We start from the raw sequence: 27730 nt of genomic DNA on the forward strand, positions 1-27730 counted from the left end.
CCAGCATTTCTAGTGTTGCCAGTGGAAAAATTGCCGTTGGGTCTGCAATAATATAATCTCAGTTTAGAGAGGGGCAGGACAGGGACAAGAAGGAGGGCTTACTACACTCCCAGGTGGTAACATGGTACCTGCTTGAGCAGTGGTAGCCCTTTCTCACTAAGGGGGTTACTACTGGATAAATGCAGATTGTCTAACAAGCGTGGGGATTGGATAGTGATATGCCACTCATAAAAAAACATCACCAAGCAGAAACAGGCTTTCTTCACCCTCCTTGCTAAAATAATGGGATAGAATTGTAGACGGGGAATGGGCACATCAGTGAGGGTCTATCCCTGATTCTCTTTAGCCCTGGTCCTCGGCTCAAGTTGGACCAGCCTCATGGCTACTCTAATATGCACCAGCTAACAATGATTCCCAAGAGGCCTTCAGCAAATTAAGCATAGCTGGAGCATGCAGACTTCAGTCCTGCCCCTTCCTCTGCTCCCCGCCCCCACCTGTCTGTGACATGTCTGCCGCACCAAAAGAGGCAGGAAAAGACATATAGGTGCCAGTTATGCTGGGCTGTGTGCGCCTACTGGAGACTTCCCCTACATCTGGGGACTCCCTAGCTAGGGAAATGCGTCCTTTATGCTCAAAAGAAGTGAAACAGAGATGATAATATGCCCCAATAACTGCAGATGCAAAATTGCACACATCTATTTGTACCATAAAATTGTAGGTGCAAAGAGGAAGCCTTGTTAAGAGAAGTCTGTAAAAGTGATCCGAATATTTTTATTTACATGAATAATTATATACTGCCTTATATTATACCTTTAAAGTTACAAAAGTCAGTTCACGTATTTATTTATTTAAAAACGAAACAACCTTGTATTATAAACTTTTCAGTAACTTCTATTTGAAATATTGCCACAGTTTGTTGTCTCTTGGAACTGGGGGGGCAAGGAGAATTACTCAGATTCAACTCTTTTATAGTTGGAGCTTGTGTGTTGGCTTATTTTTAAGTTTTTGGCCTTTTTGTTAATCCAGAGATACGAAAATTGGCATTATGCCTTATACTGTAACAATAGCAGATCCATCCTGTAAGATCTTTTTATACAAAAGAAGTGACTGGAATAGACAGATTAAAAAACTCTGCTGTGAAGTGAACAGGTTTGAGGTCTAAATGCTGACTCAGAGAACTCATGAGCCTACTAACGAAAGCGAAATAGTGGAAGGTTTTATATGACGTGCTCTTAAGGCAATTCAGATTTGATTCTTTTCTAAATTGTGCTTTTAGTTTGTACCTGGTCGAACTGTGCAGTCTAGAAAAACACATGACATGGGATGGTGGTGGTGATGATGTTGTTGTTGTAGGGATGAAAAGGAGGAGCAGGGTCAGAAAGAAAAATTGGTACTGTCTGAAGAATGTGAACTCATTACGCTAATTGATGTAATACCTGGCAGACTGGAGGTCACTACCCAGCACATCTGCTTCTATGATGGCAGCATTGAAAAAGAGGAAGGTGAGCATCACAGTAGGTCTACTTTCTCATAGTTCAGCATCCTGTTCTTTCCAGATGAACTTTATTTTTTGAGAACAAATGCCCGTGTGGTTGACATCTAGAAATTAGCTAATTAACAGAGTTGTACATAATGTTTATTAGGCCAATGACTTCATATTTTTCCTTTCGAGCAAGGGGTCTGTAAATGTAGCCTGTCCACTGAGCCATTTTACTAGTGCAGTCTTAAATTTTTTTCCCATCTCCTGGGGTAACATTAAGGCTGCTAATCATATTCTAAGGAACAAAATGTCTTTGTATAATTTATATGAGTAAATGGTAGTTCCCTATGATTTCTGCCATACTGTTCACCAGTTATGCTAACCATATGAGCTTTGTCACCTGCATGAATTGATAAGAAAAGTAGTTTGTAAGCATTAATCAGCAATATCTGTTTGGTGAGCTTTTATAAGAAGGTTAATGTGTATAGTTTAACTCTGATACATGAAACTGATCTTGAGAAAATTAACTGATCTGTTTCACCAAAAGAAACTGGATCAATAACTGAAGTTGTTCTGTTTGCAGGAGTAGGTTTTGATTTCAAATGGTCCCTTTATCAAATTCGAGAGATACACTTGCGCCGATACAACTTGAGGCGGTCAGCCTTGGAGATCTTCCTCACTGATCAGACCAACTACTTCCTTAACTTCAATAAGGAGGTATGGAATTGTCAAAGCTCCCTGGTGGACTCTCTCAGCATAAGTGACAAATTCTAGTTTACTGGCCATGGCTAACGTGATTTTTGGAAGCTTCTGCAGCATTATATTAGGTCAAAATACTTGCCAGATTGAGCTGCTCTGAGAAATTAGAATATGGATCTTTTTATGTTGTTGAAAACCCCAGTCTGGTTTCCAGTAAAATTGAATAGTCAAAAGAAAAACAAAACTCTTATTTTTTCATGTGCAACTACTATTTAATTTCTGCCTCATGAGAAATTGTACTGGGGTAATCTCAGCTTCTTTGTACTAAACAAACCATAAAAACTTTGTACAAATGAATTACAAAGTAATGGAGAATTACTATCCTATTGTAATGCAGAGGGGGAAATGATTTATGTCTTGCCCTTCTGATGGTTTGCAAATGCTGTGCTAATGTTTTCTTGGATAATTTAAATGGGATGGGGCTAAAATGAATAACTGAACTGGGCTGCGTTTGATACTGATGAATTGGTAAATGTTATGAATAGCTGTTACATGGTGGATATTTAAAGTGAATAATTCATCAGAGTAGCTTGTGTAGAAAGACTGATACAATATTAAACATGAAAAATGACAGTGTTTTCTATTATGTTTATGTAGGGATAATATGTAATTTTGCTGGGTTGTGATTCTGCAACAGTAGTATTTCAGTTAATCACAAATAATACCCATTTTTAGCTCCTGCAGCTGAATAAATATCTTTTTGGCAGCAAGAGGGCGGCACAGTTCAAAAATGTAGTAAATTTTAGCTTCATTAAGAATTTAATCCGCAGAGCAGTTGCTTATGGTTTTATTAGCTGCATTTTCCAGTGTAAATGTTTTCTTACAGGTGAGAAATAAAGTGTACAGTCGAATCTTGTCACTCCGTTCTCCAAATATTTATGGGACCAGATCTCCACAGGAACTGTTTAAAGCTTCAGGCTTGATGCAGGTAAAATGATTTCAGCTGAAATGATTTAGGGTGTTTCAGTGCTTCTCAAAGAACTGCTTAATAATAAAGTAGCTAAACTAGGGTTTAGAATATTTTACAGTGTTTGTGGACATACATAGATAGCAACGGCAAACTTTTCATCTGACCTCTAAACTTTTGCATGTGCAATTGTGTGTGCGCCCAATTATTGCATTTATACCAGTTTGCAGGCCTATTTGTGTCTGCAGATGTTAGACGTACGACAAAAAATAGAGGACAGTTTTGAAAATTTGTCTTCTGGTGTCAGCACATGGGGCTTAGGTGACAATTTATTTTGCTTTGTGTACTGATTATTCGCTTTGTTATCTTATTATGCGTGCTTTCAACAAAACCCACTTAAAGATGTAGAGGTGTGGCCATGGTTCCTTGCTTCAGGTACAGTATTATTGGCTTGTAAGCGAAGTGTCAATTTTCAGAAACATCATGAAATTTTAGCAATTTATCTAACTTCACAGGGCAGTGTTATTTTTCTGGGGTGGTTTTTTTTTTTTGTTTGGCTTTTGGTTTTTTTGGACATCAACAGATGCTGTAGTTTTCTATGAGAAATAGAGAAATGTATGCTCTTATTAACATTAAGAATTCTCCAGTTTCCTCTTTTGTACCTTCGTCTTCCTGGCTCTGCACCTCAGACACTTACCTAGACAAAGAGGAATGGGAAAGAAGGTGTCATCACCAATCCTTAGTTAGATGGAAGGTTCAGAGTTACATAAGGCACTCCTTCCTCTTAAGTATATAAAATACTAATTCTGCAGCACTTTCACAAGGACACTGGACTATTTCACTGATGCATATACGGTTAACAGAGGAAGATCAAAAGACTTTTTTTTTTTTTTGGTTATTGGAGTTTCCAATACTTATTTTCCTCTCTCCTTTTCGTCTTCAGCTGTTTCTGATTTACTTTTTCTCCACTATTGCTCTTTCCCCCTTTCTTCTTCTGTCCTTTTTTGTTTTATGTTTTGTTTCATTTAGTTTTAAAAGAACTTTTATTGCCAGCCTAGGGCTGTTAGCTTTCCCTTGCATTTAACCTGAATTTGACAACCCCTTGCCTCTGCCAGGTGTCAGCTAATCTCATCAAGAGACAGAGCACAGCCACAGATGCAGGATGAATTTTAAACTAGGTTATGAAAATTTGAAATTTGCAAATTCTTATGTTTATAGTCTAGTGCCCCTGACTTATGAGAAATATTTCCTTGTAGCTAAGCATTGACAAGACGCACTCTACATCGACAACAGTTTCTTCAGTTTAATGATTTTAGTGTTGCCTTTTCTTGTCTCCTTCAGAAATGGGTGAACAGAGAGATATCAAACTTTGACTATCTCATTCAATTGAACACCATGGCGGGACGAACTTACAATGACCTTGCCCAATATCCTGTGGTAAATTATTTTTGTTAATTGTCACTGGATAAATGTGATTTCTTTTGTTAATTGTCACTGGATAAATGTGATTTCTTTGTGGAAAGATGGATTTTATATCTGAATTTTGAACTGTGGCTTTCTAGTTTCCTTGGGTCCTGCAAGATTACACGTCAGAAGAGTTGGACTTGAATAATCCTGCTGTCTTTAGGGATCTATCCAAACCCATTGGGGTGGTGAATGAAAAGAATGCCAAAGCTGTGCAAGAAAAGTAAGTATAAAAATTCCCAGTTATGTTTCTCTCTCCATTTATTTTAGCTTTCTGATGGGACATTTTCAGACTAATAATTATTGATTCTGAGAATTCCATAACTATTTGTAACTGAGACATTAATTGTTATAGGATTAGCCTGTTTGTTTGATGGCAAAGCCATACATTAGCCATATAGCTTGGAACTGTTAGGCAGTGATGCTGTTATATTAACAGCAGCGTATGCAACATTAAAGAGTCAAGTTTTATTGCCTCTAGCTCTAGGAGGTAAGAAATCTTCTTCAGGTTGGTTTGTTTCTCAGGGTTCAAGAGAGGAAACGAAGGGTTTCAGAGGCACCCAGGGGCACCTGTCTGAAGTTGACTGGATCCAGATGATTGAAAAGTGGGTTATCTTGTCCCCTATACATGTTTCTGGATATAGGCATCCCAGATGCAGCCATACTGGTGGATTTGACTAGAAGGAGGGATTACCCTGTTTTGTATCCAGGCTTCCTCCTGGTATTCTGAGCCCAAATTTTATCCTTGAAATAAGTTGAATCTCTTCTCTGGTAACTTTGTTGCAGATAGGAATGACAGCTACTTCTGCTCACATATGAGTGTAGTCATCTTTAAGTTTTGCTGGAGTGGGGAGTGAACATTTTGGCTTGTCTTGGTTGTCAGGCTGCACTTGTCAAGTTTCTTCCCAAACAGGGTTTCTCCTGGGAACTTTGAGGCACAGAGGATTTACTGTGAATAATTACCTGATATCCATGGTTGGAGTCAGTGCTGGTTCCTGGGCACTGAATTTGTTTCTATGGCTTTTCCTGCTAGCCTCATGGCATTCAGGGATACGTCTGCTATCTAGTGTGTCATCAGGGTGGGAACTTGCTGGCTGTGTCTTTTGGGACCTGAAATGGGAAAATAATTATTTAAGTCCCAAATGCACCTCTTCTTCCTGCAACCAGAGGCACTCAGTATATGTTGATGTAATTTTTAACAAAACTGTCATAGGCCACTTAGCTAGTGAAAAACAGTTAGTGATGCATCTGTTGTGTATTCCCTGTATACTATAAATATAATCTGTGTGTATCAGACATAGCATGCAGTAGTTATGATTTTAAAGATCTCAATCTCTGTTTTTTAGATATGAGAATTTTGAGGATCCTCTTGGGACGATTGACAAGTTTCACTATGGTACTCACTACTCAAATGCTGCTGGTGTCATGCATTATCTCATTCGAGTAGAGCCTTTCACCACACTACATATCCAGCTTCAGAGTGGCAGGTAAATTGTGAATGAACAGTAATATCTGTCTCTTCTCCCTCAACTTCAATGATGGCTTTTTAATAGGAGCTGTCAAAATGTAACTTGAGCTTTCCAATCTACAGGTTTGACTGTGCAGATCGGCAGTTCCATTCCATTCCTGCAACATGGCAAGCCCTTATGGATAACCCAAATGATGTGAAGGAGCTTATCCCAGAGTTCTTCTACTTCCCAGAGTTCTTGGAGAATCAAAATAGTAAACAGACTTTTCAGAATTTATTGAATAGAACATGCATCCCACACACCACTAGAGAGCATTGTCAGAACCTGTTTAAGAACATTGAGGAAAACTATTCTTGATTAGATTGAACATGTGAAAATTACTTTACGGTCGTACTACCTTTTAGCCATTTAATGAGGTGCCAGTTATGCTAAGCCACTATTTAACTTCGTAATTTAAAATTCTTACCCAGAATTCTAGGATGGCTAAGAGTATTGAGGTTTGGTTTAATCTAAAAGAAGAACAAAGTTATTTTTTTTAAAAGTTGACCATTCTAAATTGCACTAATTACAGTTAACTTGCTTTAACTGTTCTGGGTACTAAACCCACCTCTTCTGGAAGATGTGTGCTAACTTGGAACATGAGATCTTTTTTAATTAGACAGGCCTGCAGAATCTAGACTCAGAACTGGTATTTTCAAACATGGTCTTGTGTAACTTGAATTTACAGTAGTCTAAGGCTCCAGGATTCTTCAGAAGTAAGAAAGCTCCTGTTAAACATAACATATCTTGTTAAAGATAACTTTTCCTGCATGTTGACATGAGACCATTACTTTTTTTTGGCTTTTTGCATTTTACTTATTAGATTTACTTATTCAGCTTCTTAATCTCTGATCTAGTGATCAAGATACTTGAAACATATTGTAATAGCTTTTGAAACCAAATTGTCTCAATTATATTCCCTAGAGTTTAACTTGGGTCAGCTACAGCTCTCCAAAGAGGTAGTGAATGATGTTGTTCTCCCAAAATGGGCCAAGTCACCTGAAGATTTCATTTGTAAACACAGGAAAGCACTGGTAAGACAATGACTACCTTAATTTTTGGATGAAGTAACAAGAAACAGAAATACAGTACATGCTTTTATTTTTATTTTACACACACACAAAATGGGAAGTTGATAGTAATGAATATAAATCAGAAGATAGGAACTAGGTGATTGATAAGAGAAGCACAAGCTGAAATCTATGGCCAGCAGAGTTAAGCACAATAATAAGAAATTTCTTTCAATATATTAAGAACAAAAAAAGTCCTAACAGGATGGAAATGATATAATTGTCAATAATAATGCAGAAAAAGACAGACATGTTCAATAAATATTTCTGTTTTGTACTTGGGAAAAAGCCAGATGACGTAGTCGTATCATATAATCAGAATATACTTTCCATTTCAACTTCGTATGGCTAATGTAGATGTAGAGCAACAACTATAATTTTACATTTATGTGATTAAGACACATAATTGCGTCAGGAGTAACGGAGTGTATCACTGTGATGCTTCCTTCATATTTTGTGAATCGGGCATTGAGTTGTTATATAATCCATGGTCTGTTCTGGGTGACCACAGTCACACTGAAGAGTTTTTAATTTTCCATTTGTGTATCAAGTGTCCGCATCTGTCATGATTTGTATGGATGAGGTTAGGGTTGTCCATGAGCTTTGGGGAAGATTGAAACCAGGAATCTTCTGCATCGGGTCTTTCACAAGGTGTGTGTTTGTGACTTCTTGTGAACACCATTCAGCTTTCCAAGCTTCATCAGTGTTCAAGTTACATTGTTGAAGGTTAAGCACGTGGGTTGAAAAGGGCTTGTGTGACTTCAACCAGTGGTGAGGGACACTGTTGAGGTTCTGGTGGAAGAGGAGATGTTCATTTTCTTTGATTCGCTGGACTTCCCAGAGGGTTGCAGCATCACGGAGAACGGATGGGGGAGCGATATGTGACAGCACGGGCAGGCAGGGTGTTGGGATCGACCTGAGGGTTCCACCGATTAACCATACTGCAGTGTTCAGTTGGACATCAACAAGTAAAGTGTGGCTACTTTTGGTCCATACCGGTGCACAGTACTCCACTACGGAGTACACAAGTGCCATTGCTGATGTCCATAGCAGTGATGCTGATGCTCTCAGCTTCTGCTTGCCAGTTTCTGGATCAGATTTACCCTTGTCTTCATATTGGTGGCTACTTTTTTCAGATGGTCATGGAAGGTTAGCATGTGGTCCAGCTTCATTCCAAGATAAGTTGAAGTGGGGTCATGTTGCACAGTGTTGCAGCATCAGGTCACTTTCAGGGTGTGCTTAGAGTTCCTCTTATCAAGATGGAATGCAGTGAGTGTTGTTTTGTGAGGGGTTTGGTTTGAGCCTGCATTTCCGGAAATATTCCTCCCTGATGTTTAGATCCCCGTTCAAGGTGGACTCACTGTTGTTGAAGGTGGCTGCTTGCATTGCCAGGGCAAGGTCATCCTCATATGCAAATTTGCATGACTTCATTGGCACCATGTCACTTGTGTAGACACTTGAAGAGTGTTGAGGCGAGTACTGAGCCTTGTGGCAGTCCATTGTTGAGGAACCAGGGCAAGCTAACTGTCACCCAAATGGACCCACAGCTACCTATTGTTCAGCATTGTCCATAGCAGGCATAGTGTTTTGAGGCAGGGGATGATCCTTGCAAGCTTTCAGAATCAGGGCTTTAATCCAGACCATATCATAGGCCAATGACCGGTCTACAAATCCGGTCTTGGATTTCAGCAGTAACTCAGGAGGATGTTAAACAGCAGCTACTAAAGTCAGACATTCTTAAATCAGCAGGTCTGCTTCAAGAGTTCTTTAAAAGAGTTGGCCAAGGAGTTCTCTGGACCATTAGTGTATGATTTTCATTAAGTCTTGGAACATTAAGGAAGAAAGCTACGTTGTACCAATATTTCAATGAAGTGACTCAAATAACTATAGGCCTGTCAGATTGACATCAATCCCAGGCAAAATAACAGAATGGCTGATATGGGACTCAGTAAAGAATTAAAGGAGGACAGTATAGTTAATGCTAATTAACATGGGTTTATGGAAAAAAGATCCTGTCAAACTAACTTTATCTTTTTTTGATGAGATTACAAGAAGAATATTGATTAAACCGGAGGGGGTTCAGAGAAAAGCCACAAGAGTGGTTATTGGTCTGGAAAACATGCAGACTCAGGAAGCTCAATCTGTTTATCTTAAAGAAAAGGCTAAGGAATTACTTGATTTTTCCAGTCTACTAGTACCTACGCAAAGAACAGAAATTTGATAGTAAAGGGCTCTTCAGTCTAGTGGACAAATTCAGATGTGAAATAAGGTGTACAATGAAGGTAATTAACTGTTGGAACAATTTACTAAGGGTTTGTGATGGATTCTTAATCACTGGAACTTTAAAAATCACGGCTGGATGATTTTCTAAAAGATATGCTCTAGTTCAAACAGGAATTAGGGAAGTCCTATGGAGGTCGTATCATATAATGGTCTAGAATTTAGATGGACTAGATGATCACAATGGTCCCTTCTGGCTTTCTAATCTATGACTAAGCATCAGGAAGTTTACTGTTGATCTTTAAAATTTTCCTTTTTAAAATTTCATTGCTTTACTCTTAGTTGTAATCCTTTGTTGCAATTATTAAATAATAGCGCTGTCAAGTGATTAAAAAAATTAATCATGATTAATCACGCTCTTAAACAATAAGAGAATACCATTTATTTAAATATTTGTGGATGTTTTCTACATTTTCAAATATATTGATTTCCATTACAACACAGAATACAAAGTGTACAGTGCTCACTTTAAATTTATTTTTATTACAAATATTTGCACTGTAAAAAACAAAAGAAATAGGATTTTTCAGTTCACCTAATACAAGTACTGTAGTATAATCTCTTTATAATGAAAGGTGAACTTACAAATGTAGAATGATGTACAAAAAAACCCTGCATTCAAAAATAAAACAATGTAAAACTTTAGAGCCTACAAGTCCACTCAGTCCTACTTCTTTGTTCAGCCAATCACTCAGACAAACAGGTTTGGTTACAATCTGCCGGAGATAATGCTGCCCACTTCTTGTTTACAGTATCACCTGAAAGTGAGAACAGGCGTTTATATGGCACTGTTTTATCTGGCATCGCAAGATATTTACGTGCCAGATGCGCTAAAGATTCAGATGTCCCTTCATGCTTCAACCACCATTCCAGCATCTGTGCGTCCATGCTGATGGCGGGTTCTGCTCGATAATGGTCTTAAGCAGAGCGGACTGATGCATGTTCATTTTCATCATCCGAGTCAGATGCCAACAGCAGAAGGTTGATTTTCTTTTTTGGTGGTTCGGGTTCTGTAGTTTCCTAATTAGAGTGTTGCTCTTTTAAGACGTCTGAAAGCATGCTCCACACCTCATCCCTCTCATATTTTGGATGGCACTTCAGCTTCTTAAACTTTGGGTCGAGTGCTGTAGCTATCTTTAGAAATCTCACATTGGTACCATCTTTGCGTTTTGTCAAATCTGCTGTGAAAGTGTTCTTAAAACGAACATGTGCTGGATCATCATCCGAGACTACTATAACATGAAATATATGGCAGAATGTGGGTAAAACAGAAAAGGAGACATACAATTGTACCCCAACGAGTCCAGTCACAAATATAATTAACATATTTTTTTTTAATGACCATCAAGATGGAAGCATATCCTCTGGAATGGTGGCCAAAACATGAAGGGGCATACAAATGTTTCGCATATCTGGCACGTAAATACCTTGCAACGCTGGCTACAAAAGTGCCATGCAAAAGCCTATTCTCATTTTCAGGTGACATCGTAAATAAGAAGCAGGCAGTGGTATCTCCTGTAAATATAAACAAACTAGGTTGTCTTAGTGGTTGGCTGAACAAGAAGTAGGACTGAGTAGACTTGTAGGCTCTAAAGTTTTACATTGTTTTGTTTTTGAGTGCAGTTATATAATAAAAAAAAATCTACATTTGTAAGTTACACTTTCACGATAAAGAGATTGCACTACAGTACTTGTAGGAGGTGAATTAAAAAATACTATTTCTATGATTTTTACAGTGCAAATATTTGTAATAAAAATAATATAAACTGTACACTTTGTATTCTGTGTTGTAATAGAAATCAATATATTTGAAAATGTAGAAAAACATGCAAAAATATTTTAATAAATTTCAATTCGTATTCTATTGTTCAACAGTGTGATTAATTGCGATTAATTTTTTTGAGTTAATCGCATGAGTTAATTGCAATTAATCGACAGCCCTATTAAATAATACCTCTCCTTTGTTCACATTAATGTCCTTAGAATGTATACATATTCTTACACATCTATTCAGCTGCTGCTGGTATGCATGCATCTTAGGCAGTTTGTGGGCACTCTAATTTTTTTGTGTTTAAACCCACCAGTGTATCTAGGGGGAAGAGTTAGTACTTCAATTGCTGATATTAATTCTTTCTGGCTTAGGAGTCTGAGTATGTCTCTGCTCATCTCCATGAATGGATAGATCTGATTTTTGGCTACAAACAGAGGGGACCAGCTGCTGTGGAGGCACTCAATGTGTTCTATTACTGTACTTATGAAGGTACAAAACTGTGTTCTCTTCTTGTCATCGCAGTCATATTTGCGGGGTTTGAGAAATATCTGGAAACAGATTTCTCGTCATGAATGCAGTATAGTGGCATATGGTAAAAGAATTGAATATCTGATGTTCAGAGAAGGAAATGTGAATTTTTAATTTAATAACCTCTTTAGCCCTTCTGTAGGAATCGTTATAATTGCTTCTGTTCAATTAACGAACTGTTCTTTACGATTCCATTGGAAACATAATGGAAAACCTATTGGAACTTATTTTCTAGACTCTAGTCATAGGAATTTACTACAGAACATATTTTAGAAGGTAAACTTTAGAAAGTCTTTAATCAAGAAAGTATATTCTGGGTTATTTTTTGCACACATTAAATAAAGAAAAGTTATCTTCCCAAAAGCCAGATGCTGCAACCAAAACACTTACTAACTTCTGAAGGGAGAAAGTTTGCAGAATGGAACTTTTAGAAGACTCTCTTAGTGTAAAATAAACTGATGGTGGTTGATGATTTTTTTAGAGAGAAGGGGTAATGGTTTTCTACTTAGTGTATATTTTCCTACATGTTTCTTATCTCTTTCTTCAGTGAATTATGTGTAGACAATGCTACTTTTGTTTTACTGCCCTCTACTACTCTGGTTCTGATTCCAGGAGCTGTGGATTTAGATGCCTTAACAGATGAGAAGGAAAGGAAAGCTTTAGAAGGGATGATTAACAATTTTGGACAAACACCCTGTCAGCTGCTGAAGGTAAATCTCTTTTTGTAGCAATAAACACACAAGTTTCATATCAGTCAGTTTTGGGAAGGTATACACTTGAGTGGCAGGGGCTTGTGGAAGGATTGTGCAACCATTGTGAAGGCCATTGTTCCTTTTAGAGTCTATTCCAGGTATTATAACCTGCAAGTTTTAGGAAACCTGTAACTTTTAGGAAAGTGAATCTTCTACGTTTATCATTAATAAAGGAAACCTGTTAGAAAATTTTCAAGAAAGTCTAATTCCCATTTTCAAAGGTGACTAGACACTTCAGAGCCTAGGTCCTTTTGACTTTCAATTAGATTTAAGCACCTACATATCTACATCACTTTTGAACATGGGAATTAGGCTCCAGAGTCACTTATGAGCCTTTGAAAATGTTATCTCTGGTATTTCATCTTCTGATATAACTTAAATAGATGTGGAAACAACTTGCTTCATAATTTTGCCACTTAATATTTTTGAGCTCTAACTATAGCTCCGAGCAAAGCCCCTTCAGATAGACGTGCCATCTAGTCAATTTTTTAATCAGATTATTCATAGGAATTGTGTGCCTTCTGCATGTCTTTAATAATTATTGTATGGTACTAGGTATTTTGTTAAATATGTTCCTGTAAGACAGGAAGTACATTTTTGTTGGTGTTAGTCCAGTTCTCCACTTTTATTCCTTTCTGTCCAGGTTTCCACTCTAGTTTTCCCTAGTGGCTAGTCCTAAGGCTGTCTAAATTCTAGAATAGATGCGACAGTCTACAGGTGTTATGTATAGTAATCCTTTAATGCTAGCTTCCAATGAGAGGAAAAATTAGCAACATGGCTTGTAATAAAATCTAAATGTTCCTTTTTTGGTATGAATAGTAAATATTTGTTTCCTGAATAATAAAACCAGCTTTAAGAGAGAGCCGCCAAATGAATTTAGCAAAATCTTTTTTCCTCTCCCCATCCCATGTTGAGTAAATCTTCCAAGTAAATCAGCCAAGGTTTCCTTTATGTAGAAACATGGTCTAGAAACAGTAAATCCAGAGGGCAGAATCCCTTCATCTGAATTTAATATATTGAGCTAGAAATATAGTTTACATTCTCTCTTGACTCTGAATACCATACATGACTTGAACAGTTCAATCAAAGATGATTTCCCGCTATGCTGAGATTGTATATAAATTTGATTTAAAAAAAAAAAACTCACTCAATATTGTCTCCTAGGAGCCTCATCCTGCGAGATTATCCGCAGAGGAAGTAGTACAGAGACAGACCAAAAGTGACAGCTCAACCCTGAATCTGTTCCAGCATCTCCCTGAACTTAAGTCATTCTTCGTAGAGGTAGCAACTGACACATATTGCATTGCATGTGTTTTAAGCCTAGTCTGAAACCTGTAATACGTTGGAATAAAAAGTGGTCAGCAGAGTAAAAATAAACTTGCTTATAATGTAAAGAAAATTTTGTACAAAACATCTAATAAACCCTTTTTATAGAAGATCTTTGCTATGACTTTATAGAGGTTGAGTAAGTTTACTTACCCTCATGCTGCAGTGATTCTGTAACATTTATTTTAACTATCTAAATGTTACATGTTATCCTTTTTGCTTCCTTAGCCTCCCCTCTTTCCAAGTGCCTACATGCAGACTGGAGAGAGACACCAAAGGTGAAATCCTGGCCCCACTGTAGTCAATCGCAAAATTCCCATTGACTTCAAAGTGGTCAGGATTTCTCCCCTAGTGTTAGTGGCTAAACTTAGCTATTTAAGATGTGTGTATCTCTAACTGGTAGTACCTGCAATTTTGTCTACCAGGTAACTAAAGTATTTGTACCACCTATGGATGTTTGTCAACTGAAAATGTCATTTCTCATAGGGTATCAGTGATGGTGTTCCCATCGTCAAGGCTGTTGTTCCCAGGAACCAGTCACGTTCCTTTATGTCTCAAGGGAGTCCAGAGATCCTGGTGAGTTGGATGTGTCAGTTCTGCTGTTTGAAACTCTGTGTTACATATGACTGCACTGTTCCTAAAATTCACCTTTATATTGACAAAGTGTGGGTGCTAGATGTCCAAATGACATTGGGGTAGAGCTAACGTGTTACTATCAATCTGAATCTAAGTTCTTATAACAGTCCCCAGTTTAATAACCTCTTTGGAAGAGCTCATATATTGTTTAATTGTCTCTACTCACATTTGTGTAGGCTAAATTAGGCGTAGATGAACCTGTGGCTAGTCAGGTTTTGTTCAAATTCACTCTCCTGCTGGTGATAGCCCATCCAAAGTGACAACTCTCTACACAATGTGCAAGATAATCAAGTTGGGCCATTTCGTGCACAAATCCAGGTTCTCTCACCCCGGATTTGTGCAGAAAATGGCCCAACTTGATTATCATGCACATTGTGTAGAGAGTTGTCACTTTGGATGGGCTATCACCAGCAGGAGAGTGAATTTGTGTGGGGGGGTGGAGGGTGAGAAAACCTGGATTTGTGCTGGAAATGGCCCAACTTGATGATCACTTTAGATAAGCTATTACCAGCAGGACAGTGGGGTGGGAGGAGGTATTGTTTCATATTCTCTGTGTGTATATAAAGTCTGCTGCAGTTTCCACGGTATGCATCCGATGAAGTGAGCTGTAGCTCACGAAAGCTCATGCTCAAATAAATTGGTTAGTCTCTAAGGTGCCACAAGTACTCCTTTTTCTTATTCCTTTCAAGTCACTGACAAAAATAGTACACTACATTAAAACTAGCTGGCATTACTTTCACACTGGCTCAGTAACAAAACGACTCTGGGAATGTCTTTAATTTGTCATAACTTTAAATGCTAGTTACTACCTCTGAGTATTTCAAAGAAAATAAAATAGAAGAATTAAATAATTATGATGAAATGCATAATTCTCAAGTACCAATCGCTGTTCTAGATAGCCAATATATATCACACACAAGCATAATTCACTGTTTTTATCAAGGCAGTATATACCATATGTTAGTAAGAGTCATAACTAAGGCTAAGATTTTGTCATGGTTATTTTTAGTGAAAGTCACAGACAGGTCACGGGCAGTAAACAAAAATTCACGGAAGCTATGACCTGACTGTGACTTTTGCTGCTGCGGCTCCATGGTTTCCCCTGCCACCGTGGTGGCTGGGAGTTGTGGGTTCCTCCTCTGCCCACGGCAGCTGGAAGCTGCAAGGGGGCTCCCCTCCACCTACTGTGGCTGGGAGCTGCAGGGTGACCATATTTCCCAAAGAGAAAACAGGTGTGTCTCTCCACCCCTCTCAGGCGAGTCTGTCGCCTGTTGCTGGAATCCTGAGGAGGGCCCCCTCAGGAGTCTGTCACCATCACTGGAACCTTGCACGGGGGGGCCCCCTGTCGCTGCTGTTGCCTGTCACTGGAACCCTGCCAGAGCCCCACTGGCTGCCAGCTCCAGAGTCTGGCAGCCTCTGGGTCTGAAGCAGAGAATGTCATGGAGGTCTCTGGAAGTCATGGATTCCTTGACTTCCATGACGTCCATGTTATATACGTAGCCTTAGTCATAACTCATTATTTTAAAAAAATAATAAAACAAAAAACCTCACAGACGCTCCATCCTGTCCTCATGATAGCGTTAGCCTCAGCTGGATCAGTTTGGTGGTAAACTTTCAAGAGACTTATGTTGGCTCAGATGCAAGCTCTGTTATTGGGAAAGACAAGCAAAGAAGAGGGCTTTGCAACATTACACAATTTCACTGATTTTTATCCAAATTACTCTTTCAGGTGATAGCAAGTCTGAACTGCATTATTGGAACCCACGGGTGGCTACCATATGATAGAAATATCTCCAACTATTTTACGTTCATCAGAGATCCAACTGTGACAAATCCCAAGTAAGTAAAGAGGAGGAAAGGTGCAGTAGTGAACTCTATTATAAAAGTAGAATGAGTTAAAGTACGATAGGTACAGAGTCGTCTTCTATAGTGATTCGATAGCACTGCTTTGATTATCTGTGATTTTTAATTAAAACCTAACATCTATATAGTGTGCTTTACATTTTTCAAGGCTTTGACATCCCCTAATATTAATTAGACTACAGTTATTCCCTGAAAAGTGATTATAAAAATGCTATTGTAAGGTTCTGTCTTCATTGTCTATTCCTGATTTTCAGACCAATTTTTTAAAAAAATTTTCTAACTGCCAGCCCTGCAAACTCATCCTGGCATCTGAGAGTCAAGCTTGCTTCATTATTCTCATGCATCATTGTTCATAATAAATGTTCTGCAGATCTGGCCTCGTTTACACTTATGCAATTCGTATCCTTCAGTTAGGTTTTCAGTGATATCTGTGCAACTCCCATTGCATTCACTGAGTTTGCACAACGGTAACTGATTGGAATTTAATAAACTCTTCTGTTGGTGATGGACTAAGAGGAATAGAGCTCACTCTTACTCTTCCTAACATATGTTAACTCGACAGTATTAACAGGAGTCCAGAGTAGTTAAAACACTTGTCATCAAAGTGAACAGATATGAGACTGAACACATGGGAGGGGTAGATTTCCTGAGTAAGAAACTACCATTTATAGTCCCTTTTCACAATAGAACCGCACTTTAGATTACAAACTGTACCACGCTTTTTGATTGTTTACAAGAGGTTTGTCTTTTTACAAAATTTTGAAAAAATGTTTTTGTATAAATATTTAATATGGATTTAAGTTATCCACAGAGCCGCAAACCAGGTAGGATATTGTATAAAGAACTAGCATGAAATCCTGACCCTCCCCCTCCCCCGCCCCGAAGACTAAGGGAATTTTCTAATTGATATTAGGGCGGCCAAGATTTCACCCCTAGTGTTCCTAGGTACAAATTCTTTATAGATCATAATATTAACATAGGGCAAATCTTAACTGTAAAATTTGTTTGCAGAACCCAACGTAGCATAAGTGGTCCGTTCGTTCCAGGGCTAGAGATCACCGCTAAACTGTTTGTAGTGTCCCATGATGCAAAGTTGCTGTTCAGTGGAGGGCATTGGGACAATAGCATCAGAGTGACATCGCTCACAAAAGGCAAATTAATTGGACAGCATGTCAGACACATGGGTAAGTAAACTATTTTAGTTTTGAATTATGAAATTACATATTTTATACATGGTTTTTGTAACACAAAAATCTGACACTTTGACTATTGCAAGGCTTAGTCTTTTATAAAAGATAATAAAATAGGGTACTTGGGTCACATTGCAATGAGAGAATAAGCTAGTTTTGCCCATTCTTGCCATCACACTCTGTGGTTCAAATAGGACTAATGAAAACCTATTCGATCAAGTGTTTATATAGTAATTCCAATAATGGTCTAGGGTGTATTAAGAACAATCTTTATTTTTTTTAAGTTAAGATAATAATGATTACGTTTAATGTTTGTCCTGCTCCTGGCTAGGGCTTTATTACTACAACTAGGATCTTAGACTCTAATCAGTCTTGAAAATGTATACCACATTCCTGGTGTAGAGTTTGTGTTTGTTTGCAAATGTAACTACATTGCTGGCATGCTGCACAGCATCACATTGCCACCAAATGTCAATTGGTTTTAAAACCAGATAAAATGTTTAGTTGAGATGCAAAGTTAAGGTAACTGTTTTCTTTCCTTTATAGATATTGTGACCTGTTTGGCTATAGATTTCTGTGGAATCCATTTAATTTCAGGTTCCAGAGACACAACATGTATGATATGGCAAATAGTTCAGCAAGTAAGTACACCTGCACAGCTTTAGAAGCAGCCTTTTGAAGGGTTTTGCTTTAGTGCTTTGTTCACCAGTCTAGCCGTCCAGTACATTTACAGACTCATTAGTGTTTCATTAGAGTTGCTGTTCTCTGATTTGTTTGCTCTGTCTGCATGTTTGCAGGGTAAAATGGACTTCTAAAAATTATGATGAGTTCAGTATCTCTCTTAGACTGTTCCATGGTTTTCAAGTACACTTATTAGCGTCTCTGCTCTATGGATTATAGTGGCATTAATAATGTTATCTAGAGCACTTTTATTTGGTTAAGGTTCTTTGCAGACAATATATAACAGCCCTTTGAGGTATGTAAGTAAATATTATTCCTCTTTTTACTGGTGGAGAAACTGAAGTAGAGAAGGTGACCTGTCCAGCATCTCAGGAGTTGGTGTCAGAGGCAGGTTTAGAACTTGGGAGCTCCTGATTTCTCGTCTTGTGCTCCCAGTACTAGACCACATCTCTCTTCTGGTGTTCTGTTTCCTTAGTGTGAAATGCTGATGTGTAACTGTCACTGGGTGGCTAGTTCTTTAAAGAGAGGTGGATCTCAGCCCCATCTGTCACGCAGCCAACTCTCTTCCCCAGGTGGGGACAATGAAGGTCATGTGACCTCGGTCATATGACTTAATCAGGCCTCTGGGATAGGTAAGGGAGAGGTCTGGGTAATGAGAGACCAGGGGGAGATAAGATATGTCTACGCTGCAATTTACCACCCGTGGCTGGCCTGTGTCGGCTGACTGGGCCTCAGGCTACAGGGCTGTTGTATTGCAGTTGTAGGTGTTCCGGCTCAGGCTGGAGCCTGGGATCTTTGACCCTCCCCCCTGGAGGGGTCCCGGAGCCTGCACTCCAGCCCAAGTCCGAACATCTTCACCACTATTAAGCAGCCCTGTAGCCCAAGTCCCGTGAGCCTGAGTCAGCTGACCCAGGCCAGCCATGGGTGTTTCACATTCCAGGGTGCAGTCCACAGTAGTGAGGGACTGTCACCACCTGCCTGCAACCCTGGGTGCCTCACAGTGTTCTGCTGCTATAGCTCCTAAGCTAGGTCTCTCACAAACAGCATGCAGGTCACACCCTGAGTGCCTGTATATAGCTGCAGCCTGCCAGCTACCCACCAGCCACACTCTGACTTCCAGAAGCCTTGGTTACTTCTTGCAGCATTGACCCCAACACGCTCTCTGTCTTGAAATTTCCCCAAAACGGGTGTTCTGCACTGTCCAGCCCTCTCCTTCACAGTTCAGCTATTAGAGGTTCACTGTCCCTGTCACGCAGCGGTGGGCAAACTATGGCCCACGGGCCACATCCGGCCTGGCCCCTGAGCTCCCGGCCAGGAAGGCTAGCCCCCGGCCCCTCCCCCACTGTCCCTCCTCCCCTGCAGCCTCAGCGTGATGCGATGCCAGCGCTCTGGCCTGCCGCTCCTGCTGGGCAGTGCAGTGGTGGTGTGGCTGGCTCTGGCCAGGCGGCGGGGCTTTGCTGCTCTGAGCAGCATGGTAAGGGGACAGGGGGTTGGATAAGGGGCAGGGTGTCCCGGAGGCAGTCAGGGGACAAGGAGCGGTTGGATGGGACGGAGGTTCGGGGAGGGGAGGTGGTCAGGGAACAGGGGGTGTTGGATAGGTGTGGGATTCCCGTGGGGGGCCTGTCTGGGGGCAAGGGTATGGATAGGGGTCGGGGCAGTCAGGGGACAGGGAGAAGGGGGGGTTGGATGGGGGTGGGGTCCTGGGGGTCAGTTAGGGGCGGGAGTGTGGATAGGGGTCGGGGCAGTCGGGACAGTGAGTGGGGGGGTTGGATAGGCGTGGGAGTCCGGGGGTGCCTATCTCAGGGTAGGGGTGTGGATGGGGTCGGGGCAGTCAGGGGACAGGGAGAAGGGGGTGTTGGATAGGGGATGGGGTCCCAGGGGGTGGTTGGGGGTGGGGTCCCGGGAGGGGGTGATCAGAGGACAAGGAGCGTTGGATGGGTCAGGGGTTCTGAGGGGGGGCGGGAAGTGGGTGGAGGCCAGGCTGTTTGTGCAGTCACAGCCTTCCTTACCCGGCCCTCCATACAGTTTCGCAACCCCGATGTGGCCCTCGGGCCAAAAAGTTTGCCTACCCCTGCTGTAAGGGGTCAATGTACAACACTTTGCTACTTTAATTGGAGTTACCAAAAAATTCACTTTAAACACAACACTGAATTAGGTTTGACTAAAGAATAAAACAAGTTTACTTAAATACAAAGAAATGGATTTTAAGTGAGTACAAGTGTAAGGCATTACAGAAAGAAATGGTTATAAGAGAAATAAAGGTAAAACAGGTTTCAGAGGAACAGCCGTGTTAGTCTGTATTCGCAAAAAGAAAAGGAGTACTTGTGGCACCTTAGAGACTAACCAAAACACTTTCTCGTAACTAAAACTTAACAAACTAGACTTGGTTCAAGGTAGAATTTTTGCCACATGTTCCCAGCAACAGGGCTGACCAAATTCTCAGGTCAGAACCGCTCCCAAAGTCCAAAGGCTGGTTCCTTTGTTGTCTTAGATGAGAGAGAGAGAAAATACCTGGGGCGTTTTTGCTCCTCACTTTTATAGTCCAGTCCCCCTTTGAAGTGGGTTCCTCTGAGCATTAATCTTCAATGCAAAGTTTATTCAAACATAGAGGAAGGCAATGTGGAGTCTGGGTGAAGGTGCCCTGAGGCTCTTTCTTCTCCCCTGTGTATGTTGAAATGCAGGTTTGCCTTGTCCTTGTCTCCTTCTTGCTATCTTAAGGACCTTGTTTATTACTTATATGTAAATTGATGTAAACTCACATTCCTTTGTTTAAGATAGACCTGCTTAAACACTCCTGCCTAATCAGGGCTACGTGGGTTTGAACATGTTACCAAAATCATACAGGGGAAATTCAGAACTTGGTATATAATGTTGCTACATACATTTCACCATGACATTATTGACTAGCGAGTTACTAGTTATCAAATAATACCTCACAAGGCATATTTAGTACAGAGATTATTACAGGGGTGTGTCTGGTGTGAACATGGGGTGCATTTGATCAGTGTCTAACTGAAGTGTAGACATACACACAGAGACTTCAGCAGAGGTCTGCAGAGAGGAGGAAGGCTCTTGTAGGAGAGTCTGAGATACTAAGAACAGAAGGCTCCTGCAGAGGACCCTGAGACAAAAGAGAAAATACGCCAGCTCAGTAGGGCTGGGAGTGGCCAGCCAAAGCAGGGAAGACTTCAGGCAGGAATGCCTGGGAGTGGCTTGATGAAGAGCAGGGAAGGAGCAATATATGCACTTCTAACTTTGTTTTGGACTTTGATAACTTTACTTTGAATGGTCTGTGATGATAAACCAAGGTATCATTGGCCAAGAGAAAAGCTTATGTCAAGTTTATTGAGGAGCCCTGAGGAGAGAGAAACTGAGGCAGAAATGCCCCACCCTGTCTCTGAAGGGGAGCACTGGAGGTGGTCACCCCATTACAGTAACTAAGCAGTTAGCCAGAGGACTAGTAATGTCCAGCCTGGCACTAAACCAGGATCTTAGAAAGCTTTAATATCTGACTTGCGTTTTCACAAACGGAAAGTAGATACGGTTTTTAGTGTGCTAATTTAAGCCCCTAAAATGTGAGTTGGCCTTTACCAATGTTAAACATAGCACAAAATGGCAGGATCTGAATAAAAAAAGACCCCCAATGTGATGATAGTGGAAAGATAATTTTATCATAAGTTTTCATTGTTTTTTATAAAAGGCAACTTTTTAACTAGTAAAACATCCTGGTTACGCTTTTGAAAGCTTGGTCTACATGAAAGCAAGAGAGGAAAGGAGGAAAGGGGACTGCACACACAAACAAATTAATTTAGCAGTAGTGGCTTTTGGCATCATTGTCTTTATGCTGATGTACCAGCAGGCTACCGGTTTTATGAGTTAATAAAACTTAGCCCAGTTCTATGATCCCCCTCGATTATCTAGGTTTACCAGATGTTCTTTGCAGACCTCTGCCCTTCAACATGCAAGCTGCATTTATTAAGGCTATTAGGGAAAATGGAAGTGTTACAAGCTACAGCTCCTGCTGTGTCTTGTGGACAATATGCCTGATTTTATCGTCTTGTGTCTTGTGTCAGAGTCATTTAGGGCTCAATCCAGCTAGCACGCTGTAATGTCAGTGCATTGGTATGTAACCAGATACTCTGACAGGTGTATGCAGTGAACAGGAAATCCTGCCGTCACTTAGCAGGATACCACAGGTTTGACATGCATTATACAGTGAGAATATTTACAGCTGCTTTCAGAAAGAAAGTAGCTGGCGCAAATGGAGCCAACCTCAGAAAGTTGAGGGTAGAACTCTCTCTTGTTGAAGCCATATGACTACAGCTAAGTGAAATTTGGAATTTCCATCTAACAGGAAATTCTGACATTTTAGCAGTTGTTTTTGAGCAAAATTGGGACTAAAAGTTTAACATTTGAAATTTTTGTCAGTACAGAAATTATGAAAATTTTTGATTTAAGAAATGTCAAGATTTTGACATTGTTGATTGAAATGAATTCCCATAGTGATGCATTACCTAATAGGAGATAGATGCATGCATTCTTCCATACGGGTCATGATCCTTGGCTGGATTACATCTCCTGTAATGCATGTAATCATGTAACTCCCATGATTCACCATGCAGAGAAATCTGCATTTCATTATGGGAGCTGTAGTCCTCCAGGGACCCCAGCCATTGGAGAGAACTGGAGGCCTAAACTACAACTCCCATTGGACAATGTGCTGATAGAGAAATGCAGTTCAAGGTTTTGTTGAACTGACTCAAAACTAATTGTATCTGGTCAATTAAGAAAACCAGAATATTCCAATCTAGGTTAAACTGACCTGAAATGAAATATTTCATTTTGGGTTTTCTTACGGAAAATTGAAATTTTTGGCAAAATCAAAATTTTCTTGTGGAAAACTTTGGTTTTGCAGAAACTGCATTTTCCATCGGAAAATCATTCCAATGGGAAAGTCTTGACGAGCTCTACTTATTTATTTTACGTGATCAGACTAAGGCCCTTGCTAAGACTGCTTCTTTTGCCCTATCCCAAACAGATTCAAAGGTGTCCCCAGAAACCAGTTAAGCCACTTTTTGTGTGGGAGAATCCTTGGGTAGTTTAAGGCCCGTGTAATTGACTCCCTCCCTTTTAGTGTTCTGATATATCTTCTTGCTTCTTAGCACTGTCATGTGTGCCTCATCTTTTCAGTGTTTTGGTTGGCATTCGTCTCTCCATACTGTAAGGCAGAAGAGAAATTGTTTTCATACCCATCTCTTTGGGCACTGTGCATGCCGAAACAGACCCCACTTAAAGTGATTTTGAATATAGTTACATGATGTTAAAAGTGAAATGGAAGTACCAAATTGTTTTAGTGTGTTGGAGTTCCATTAATGAAAGCTGTACACTTACAATATTTTTCACAAAACAACTTCCTGTAAGAGATCTATTATATATCTCAAAGCAGAATCAGATTGGCTGTCTCTCTATGTTGCCTCAGGATATGAGACAAAATTGATATAATTTTTATGCAAAATAGTCTTCCCTTTCTTTAATTACGTTATGAAGAAGACAGTGAACTCAAAGATCAAAGGAATTTAATTAATCATTTAATTCATCCTTTTGATTTAATAAACTGAGGCACAAAAAGGGAAGCTGACTTAGGTGGCTGTAAATGTGAGCAACTATAGAAGTAAAGTGTGATGTTTAGCCTACATCAAGTACATCTACTGCATATGATGTTAAAGATATTCTGTATTCTTCAACTGTGAGAAAATCTATAAATGTGTCATTTTATGTTGATATTAGGGAGGAGTTCCTGTAGGCCTGGCACCTAAACCGTTGCAGATTCTGTATGGACATACTGATGAGGTATCCAGCGTTAGCATCAGCACTGAACTGGACATGGTGGTGTCTGGAGCCAGAGTAAGCGTCTTCATGATTTTCCCCCTTCAAAGGAGTAATATTTATTACTGGAATTAGTGTAGCTGGAAAAAACATTACTGTTTCCTAATTTCCTCTTTTTCCCTTTTGGGTAAGGAGCAAGTCTTGCACCATGTCAACACACACACACTGCATAATTCAGTTACTCATACTGCTCTCACAGAGTAGGCCACAGCTCTTTTGCACAGGTGAATGTCTGAAGTGTGTATAACCATCCGAAGAAATCCAGTTTCCTGCTACAGAACTCGTTTTCTGCCTCAGCAAACACAAACTACTTGTCTTTCAGAGGCTCTCCACAGTTTAGCCACACCCTACCCTCCAACTCTATGAAACTGTTGACCTCTGTTTCCACTCTGCTGCTGATGGCCCACTTTCATCACTAAATAATGCAATTCTACCTCAAGTACCTTTGCATTTTGTCCCATTCCACCCCTCAGGCATGGGAGGAGGCTCCCCATAAAAGATCTGCAAAGCCACACTGTTGTCTTCCTTAAAATTTGCTGTTCCGCCATGATGCCTCCAAAACACTTGATAATGGCTACGCAGGGGTGTCCTGTGACGGCTACTTACTCTATGAAATATGATTTGTTTCACTGCTAACCCCCCCACCCCCGCTTTTGTTTGTTTTTTCTCCACCTGTTGTCTCCTCATATGCTGAGACTAACTCTTAAGGGGAAAGGACTCTGGGGTTTTTTCACGATCTGTGTACTAGCACTGTGGGGCCCCAATACCTGTCTGGTGCCAGTAGTTTCTTCTTCAATAACTACTATTACACCTTAAGATCTTTTAAAATGTTCTGTTCCCTTGCTCCAAATAATTACCTTATGTGAATATTACTGTGAAGAAATAGTATTGTTTTTTGTCTTAACAGGATAGCACTGTGATTATTCATACTATTCGGAAAGGTCAGTACATGAGGACTTTGCGACCACCTTGTGAGAGTTCCCTTCTGCTGACTGTTCCCAACCTGGCTGTATCCTGGGAAGGACACATAGTTGTCCACACCAGTATAGAAGGAAAGACTACTCTCAAGGTACTTCACAAGTTTCAACCCAAGGTCATAGAATGCTGGTGTATGTTTTGCTGTAAACACTAAACATAAATGTACCAGGGTTTTTTTGTTTATGGGGGGTGTTTTTAGCAGTAGAGCTAGTTTCTTAGGAAATTCTGTGTGCAAGCTGCCCCACAGATGCACCAATGTTTCTCAAAAATTGAGAGGGACAACCTGACCTAGAGGGACAACCTTTAGGGTTCATGGTGTAATTCATTCTCACTGCCTATTCAGTGTAGGGGTGCCTCTTTTGATGAAGGCTTGTGTAATTGCACTAAGAATTGGAAAGAAGCATGTAGCTAATGTTAACAGTCTGTGTTTGTTAACTTTCAGGACATGCTGCAAGGCCCAGCTTTGCTCCTTGCCCTGTCGGATTTGGGAGGGTGGGTGAGGCTGGGAAGGGGGACTCTGGTTTGTTTGGTGGGCTTATTAATTTTTTGTTATATTCATGTTGCTGCTGGGATAGTGCTATCTGTGGATGAATGCGAGAGGCTGTTAAGTATGAATGTATTTTTAAGTTTGTCAAGCACGGCCGTAGATTAGAATGTAGTGCAGTAAAAATATAAATAAATACAGGTTGAACCTCTCTAGTCCGGCACCCTCGGGACTTGACCAGTGCCGAACCAGAGAATTGCCAAACCACGGGAGGTCAACGCAGAGTGCCAGTGGATCTTCCCCAGCTGCCAGCCCCTCACCCGGGGTCCCAGCCACTGGCCCCATGTCGTCGTCGTCCTCCCTTCCGGAGCTTGAATGCTGCGAATCAGCTGTTCGCGGCGCTCCAGAAGCACTGGGAAGGAGGGGGAGGAGTTGGTAAGCACAGGGCTGCTGGCGCACAAGAAACGTAGGGAGATGGGGGAGTTTGGAGCCGGTGGATGCTCTGCACCCACTGATTTTGCCGGACCACGGATGTTGCTGGACCAGGGAGTGCTGGATTAGAGAGGTTCTAATTCTGCAAACTGCCATCAGATACCAACAGCTTGAGTTACTACCAACCTTGGCTAAATTCCTATTAACAAGCTGAATGTATAAGTAATAAATCCTTAATCTGTTCAATCCTCCATGAGTAATTTCTTTTTAATCTCTTCAGGATAAGAATGCATTACATCTCTATTCTGTGAACGGGAAATATTTGGGCTCTGAGAGTCTAAAGGAGGAAGTGTCAGACATGTGTGTGACTGGCGAATATATTGTGATGGGGAGCCTACAGGGATTCCTTTCCATACGAGATCTCTACAGGTAACAGACCAGCATCAGTTGATTATCACTGCAGATAAGATGTACTGCACCAGCATGATGGTTTATTTACATATAGGTATTGGTGTATGATGTGGAAATCATGAAGGGTGTGACTTGTCATTCTTTTTCAAAAGAGGTCACAGATGGCTATTCTCTCATTGCCCTGTCCCCTGATACTGGAAAATCAATTTGCAAAGGAAATACAAAATTACAGCCGAGTCCCTTATGCTCCAGGCCCCTATTTGGATTGTCTGGACACTGAAGGGCAGGAAAGACCTATTGGTCAGCTGGGAATGCCACTTCTGGTGCATGACTGCACTGACAGCCCTTATCCCAGTACTGGGAATGTCCTTCTCAATATCTGGGAAGGGACAGAGTTGGATGCAGACTTGGGGCTTGATCCAGCAAGATACTGAGTATCCGTGACTCCCATCAAAGTCAGTGGGAGCTGTGGGCTCAGCTCCTGGCAGCATCAAGCTTATGGTGTGCAGCTGTAACTTCAGTTTAAAATCCCCTCTTCTTTCCGCTATGCAAACTCATTGGCCTTTGCCTCCAGGAGGAAACATACCTGCTACAGGGGTAACTGCAGCACTAAGTCTGCTCTCCTGTCACTCTGCAGAGAGGATTTCTTTCTTTACTGATTCCGTCCCCAGCGCACAACCCTGTTACTAAGGCTATATCTTGGGGATGGGATTTGACCCTATATGTCGGGGGTGGGCAAACTACAGGCCATGAGCCAGATACGTCCCACAAGCCGTTTTAATCCGGCCCTCGAGTTCCCTCTGGGGAGCGGGGTCTGAGGTTTGCCCTGCTCCGGCTGGGAAGCAGGGTCAGGGGGCCACTCCGCATGGCTCCTGGAAGCAGCGGAAAGTCTCCCCTACAGCTCCTATGCTTAGGGGCAGCCAGGGGACTCTGCTCCGTGCACTGCCCCCGCAGGTCCCATTGGCCAGGAACCACGGCCAATGGGAGGTGGGGGTGGCGCCTGCGGACAGGCAGCGTGCAGCAGAGCTACCTGGCAACGCCTCCACGTAGGAGCCAGAGTGGGGGACATGCTGCTGCTTCCGGGAGCCACTTGAGGTAAGCACCACCCAGATCCTGCACCCTTGAGCCACCCCCCCTGCCCAGCCCTGATCCCCCTCCTGCCCTCTGAATCCCTCAGTCCCAGCCGGGAGCACCCTCCTGCATCCCAGAGCCTGCAACACCCCACCCCACCCCAGTCCCCAACACCCTGCCCCAGCCCTGATTCCCCTCCTGCCCTCTGAATCCCTCGGTCCCAGCCCGGGGCACCCTCCTACGGCCTGCAAAT

The 27730-nt window shown here is 41.1% G+C and overlaps 2 protein-coding genes and 1 long non-coding RNA gene across 8 annotated transcripts in view; 1 reads left to right on the forward strand and 2 right to left on the reverse strand.

The window, feature by feature from the left end:
* NBEAL1 (neurobeachin like 1) overlaps positions 1 to 27730 on the forward strand; it is a 126781-nt gene that overhangs the window by 93719 nt on the left and 5332 nt on the right. For 5 of the 6 annotated variants that reach the window (XM_073306478.1, XM_073306474.1, XM_073306479.1 and 2 more), the window contains 18 exons: positions 1354 to 1502; positions 2064 to 2197; positions 3066 to 3167; positions 4488 to 4583; positions 4709 to 4833; positions 5957 to 6097; positions 6202 to 6332; positions 7043 to 7152; positions 11611 to 11728; positions 12380 to 12477; positions 13684 to 13800; positions 14332 to 14421; positions 16211 to 16320; positions 17356 to 17528; positions 18081 to 18175; positions 24003 to 24119; positions 25009 to 25170; positions 26276 to 26424. In XM_073306478.1, coding sequence (XP_073162579.1) covers positions 1354 to 1502; positions 2064 to 2197; positions 3066 to 3167; positions 4488 to 4583; positions 4709 to 4833; positions 5957 to 6097; positions 6202 to 6332; positions 7043 to 7152; positions 11611 to 11728; positions 12380 to 12477; positions 13684 to 13800; positions 14332 to 14421; positions 16211 to 16320; positions 17356 to 17528; positions 18081 to 18175; positions 24003 to 24119; positions 25009 to 25170; positions 26276 to 26424 — 2217 coding nt within the window. Of the gene's footprint in view, positions 1 to 1353; positions 1503 to 2063; positions 2198 to 3065; positions 3168 to 4487; positions 4584 to 4708; positions 4834 to 5956; positions 6098 to 6201; positions 6333 to 7042; positions 7153 to 11552; positions 11729 to 12379; positions 12478 to 13683; positions 13801 to 14331; positions 14422 to 16210; positions 16321 to 17355; positions 17529 to 18080; positions 18176 to 24002; positions 24120 to 25008; positions 25171 to 26275; positions 26425 to 27730 lie in introns of those variants that run through there. The other variant, XM_073306480.1, reaches the window with a different exon arrangement.
* On the reverse strand, positions 783 to 14711 carry LOC140895827 (uncharacterized). The gene is made up of 3 exons (XR_012154361.1): positions 13667 to 14711; positions 5574 to 5720; positions 783 to 3182 (listed from the first exon to the last, which is right to left on the reverse strand). It is a non-coding gene; the product is annotated as an uncharacterized lncRNA (long non-coding RNA).
* Positions 16044 to 27730, reverse strand: part of LOC140895826 (alpha-aspartyl dipeptidase-like) — a 39494-nt gene continuing 27807 nt past the window's right edge. Inside the window, exon 9 of the transcript XR_012154360.1 lies at positions 16044 to 16127. The gene's annotated coding sequence lies outside the window, so the exon portion shown is untranslated. The remainder of the gene's footprint in view (positions 16128 to 27730) is intronic.

This window comes from Lepidochelys kempii, chromosome 11, assembly GCF_965140265.1.
Source record: "Lepidochelys kempii isolate rLepKem1 chromosome 11, rLepKem1.hap2, whole genome shotgun sequence".
NCBI lineage: Eukaryota > Metazoa > Chordata > Testudines > Cheloniidae > Lepidochelys > Lepidochelys kempii.